The sequence below is a fragment of the Bidens hawaiensis genome, unplaced genomic scaffold (genome assembly GCF_021521415.1).
Source record: "Bidens hawaiensis isolate Kalapana, Puna unplaced genomic scaffold, B.hawaiensis_p1.1 tig00030762_1, whole genome shotgun sequence".
Lineage (NCBI taxonomy): Eukaryota > Viridiplantae > Streptophyta > Magnoliopsida > Asterales > Asteraceae > Bidens > Bidens hawaiensis.
Genome location: NW_027495131.1, coordinates 11,513 through 15,665, shown reverse-complemented (window position 1 = coordinate 15,665; position 4,153 = coordinate 11,513). Strand labels below are relative to the sequence as shown.

Below are 4,153 nucleotides of genomic sequence, written 5' to 3'. Positions count from 1 at the left end.
ATGTTTGAGAGGACAAAAAAGTTCTTCAAGAAAAGCATTCAAACCGTCAAGTCCTACTTCTCGGAAGGCTATGAAAGGCTTCCGAAAACACCATCATATAATGGTCACCGCAGTTCAGGTTACAGCCTAGAGAACATCTATTCTGAATTTGTCAATGACTGGGAAGCCAAGGAGCGAGTTATGGCAATTTCACATGGAAAGAATGCAAATACCTTGAAGCATAGGAAACCATCGATGATGATCGGTTACCATGAAGTGGATAAGGATAAAAGAGAGAAACAAAATCATGAAGGTATGTCATTAAGAGAAAGAGAGGAAAAGAAGTGTTTGGTGACAAAAAGGTTGAGGGAATTGGAAATCTTGGATAGAAATAATGTTGATCATGTTCTTGACATTCAAGAAGTGATTCATTTCTATTCTCGAATAACATGCCCGACTTATTGTGAAATTGTTGAGAAGTTTTTTACGGAGATATACTCAGAAGTCTTTTGTGTTAACTCATCCTGATAACTCAATGCCAAGAAGAATGACCATTCGAGTTTGAAACATGTAATTATTCAAATGTATGTGGCTAAAAGAATCTTCTAACGATTTTTTTTCTAACTGATAAATCTTTTTATTGATGCAACTTGTGTGTTTAGAAACTAATGCTACGGCGATGACTTGATTGAGTACTTCTTCCTTTCCTTTTGTATTCATTTGTATGTAAGATTGTTCGATTTGGCTAACTTTAAATGCACCGTTTACAATTTTTCGAATTTTAGAACTAGAGGGTCAATATTAGATATTCAGAATTCAATCCTCCCTTTGAAGCAAAGAGACTAATTGCAATTGATAATAGTATCACAAAAGTTTCATTTTGGCCCTTTTGAATGTATAATATTCCATTTACATAATAGTTTCACAAATTGTTATTGAAATAATAAATTTGTTTCCTAAAGGTGGAGAATTTAATAAAAGTCTTTACACTGTATCTTAAAAGCTGACTTAAATGCCATATGGAAGTTGATTATTTGATGCAAATCCGCTACACACATGAACAAACTAACATGCAAAAGAATCAATTTTACACTAGTCGGGTCGGGTTAGACTCCCTATGTTGGGTGTAAACAAGCTAAGCCGAGCCTAAGTTTGTCTAATATTGAGGTCGACTTTTATATTTTACAATAGCTCAAGTTTGGCTCGTTTAGAGCTCTATGTATAAAGCTCGAGCTCGTCTCGTTAATAAATTTTCAAACTTGAGGTTGGTTCGCTTATTATCAATTAAATATTACATTATTTTATTTATACATGTATAAAGTTTGTTTTGATAATTAAGTATCACTAGTATAATAGCATATAGTTATGGTCTAATTCTTTCTATTAAGACATTATTCATTAATACATGATGACATGATGTTAGCCTGCTAATAATGTTTGAGCATAAGGGCCTACGTCTTTGGGCCTAATCATTTTGCTAGTAGGCTTCTCTAAATCATGGGCCGGCCCAAATGTCTCTTAATCAAAAAATTTCTACTAGTATTTGTTCTTGTTAAGAACATGGTTTCCATTACATTAGTAGTTATAGATAATCTTATATGCGAATGCATCGCCTTTTCATACCATCAAAAATCTATTAACTTATCGTTTTCCTCTTAGATTCGATTCACTTTGATTAACTTTCGTTCAAGTTTCAAGTAAGTTTGATATTTTCACTACGATAAGAGTGTGTAACCTATTGGAACTTGTCGAACATCTTGCTCCCGTCACGGTTTTTATATTTGGAATATCACAATAGCATACACCAACATTTGGTCATCTTAGTGTCGTGTATCCTTGTGCTTAGTTTGTAGTGCATTAACATGTGAAACACTCGATAGTGTTGCAAAATTGTGATACTTGTATAGTTAAACATGTTTAATTAAATCACGGTGACAATGAGATGGCTTTGATTATCATTTATACCAACTAATTTGCTAAATATTATCTATTAGCAATGTCATCACGTCATATATATATATATATATATATATATATATATATATGTATATATATATATATTACTATTTGAAATATTATATAAAACCAAAAGCTATTAGAAATTTAAAAATATTATATAACTTTATTAGTCGGTGTATTAGTATGTATGTTTACGATTTTATTCAGGTAAATGAGGTCGTCCGTAGTTTGGGAGGGGGGGGGGTGTTGGGCACAAAGGGTTGTTGGGGCGATAACACCCCCACCCACCCACCCCGGGCTACTAAATGAGCGATTTTCTTTGGGGTTGGGGGGGCATGCAGTTGCCGTCTGTGCTCTTGTTTTATTATTATTATTATTATTATTATTATTATTATATGTCTGTGTGTGTGATATATATATATATATGTATGTATGTATATATACTGGGTTACCACTAGGGGTGTTCATGGTTCGGTTCGAAACCGCGAGACCGTCCAAACCGGTCATCGGTTTGGTTTCACGATTGGTTTTTTCTCTTAAATTTCAGTCGGTCGGTTTTAAAAATTTCAAACCGTATCGAACGGTTTGGTTTACGGTTTATAACAAAAATCAACCGTAAAAACCGGACCGTATAATTTCATTATATATAATCTTTTAAATACGTTATATCTTATATATACACACACACATATTATTAGACATAACTAAATTAAAATTGAACGATCTATAAACGAAATACATTAAGGGTATGTTTGGTTGGAAGTAATGGAATGAAGAGGGAATGGAATGAGAGAAGGAATGAAATGAACAAAGGAATGAAATGGAACATTATCATTCCTTTGTCTAGTTTGGTTAACCTATGGGAATAAAATGAATAATTACTTTATGTTTTTTGGTATTCAAAAATATCGTAGGAATGAAATAGAAATAATAAAAATATTCATATTCCAAAATATATTAAAAAAAAACTGAAATAGCGGCGACGGCGGTGGGAGCTCTGGCGACGAAAACGGTGGTGGTTATGTGGGGTGGTTGTGGTGGTGGGGGTGGCGGTAGTAGCATTGGTAGTGATGGCACTGGTAGGGTGGTGGCGATGGTGGTGGTGGCTGTTATGGTCAGGTGGCGGTGGTAGCGCTGGTGGTGGTGGTGGTGGCGACAGTGACGGTCAGGTGGTGATGGTGGTGGTGGTGGCGATGGTAGTTGTGGTACTTGTTGTTAGGTGGTGGTGGTGTTGAGAAAGTAGGGTGAGTGATGAATGAAATGAAAAAAAAGAAGATGGGTGTGAAAGAATGTTTTGATGGAATGCGATTCTATGTGTAATGGATAATTTAATTCCATTGAGTAACCAAACACCACTTATTTTATTCCCACGTAATGAATCATTCTATTTTCCCTGTCATTCTTACATACCAAACGCAACCTAATATCTTTCTGCAGTTTTTTATAAATTAAAACCTAAAAACAATTTTCAATCCTAGCACCTAATCTTCTTTTTCTACAAATTGGGGCAGCATGCATTTTATTAATTTGTGGATAACATTTTTACCCCTTTAACAGCTTGTTTGAACATCTTGTGTATAACAACTTGTTAAGAACTCAAATTTTTAAAAGCTTTACTAATATGTACCATATCTTATTTAGACATCCTGCATAAAAGACTAACGGGCCTAAACCATGAAACCAAACCAGAATCAAACCGTTAGTAACGGTTTGGTTTGGTTCGGTTTAAAAAGTCAGCGGTTTGGTTTTGGTTTGCAAAAACCAAAAACCGTTACTAACGGTTCGGTTCACGGTTTTATATAAAAACCGCGAAATCCGGACCGCGGATAGGCCTGTTCACGAGCCGAGCCGAGCCCAAGCTAGGGCCAACTCGAGCTCGATATTTATTCGAGCTGGCTCGGCTCGAGCTCAAATCTTAATCGAGCTCAAAATTTGAGCTCAAGATCGGCTCGGTTTTAGCTCGAATTTACCTATAAGAGAGAGAGAGTACGGCGAGAGAGAGACGGTAAGAACGCGCGAGAGAGAGACGGAGATAGAGAGAAGAGACGGAGGGCGAGAAAGAAAGAGAGAGAAAGAGAGATCGGAGAGCAGAGAGATGAAGAGAGCAGAGAGAGAAAGAACGAAGCACCACGGCCACGGCGGCCGTCTTTCCGATAGCCGGAAATACGACCCAGAGAGGGAGAGAAGGGGCTTTTGGGTGTGGGGGTTACCGGAG

The 4,153-nt window shown here is 36.4% G+C and overlaps 1 protein-coding gene across 1 annotated transcript; it reads left to right on the top strand.

Annotated features, from left to right (window-relative positions):
• Positions 1-507, top strand: LOC143580902 (uncharacterized). The gene has a single exon (XM_077063813.1). It carries the CDS (start codon positions 1-3, stop codon positions 505-507), a length of 507 nt encoding a protein of 168 aa, XP_076919928.1.
• Positions 508-4,153: the final 3,646 nt, after the last annotated feature.

Excerpts from the sequence above, each read along its gene's own strand:
- LOC143580902 (XM_077063813.1), top strand. The coding sequence starts at position 1 with ATGTTTGAGAGGACAAAAAAGTTCTTCAAGAAAAGCATTCAAACCGTC.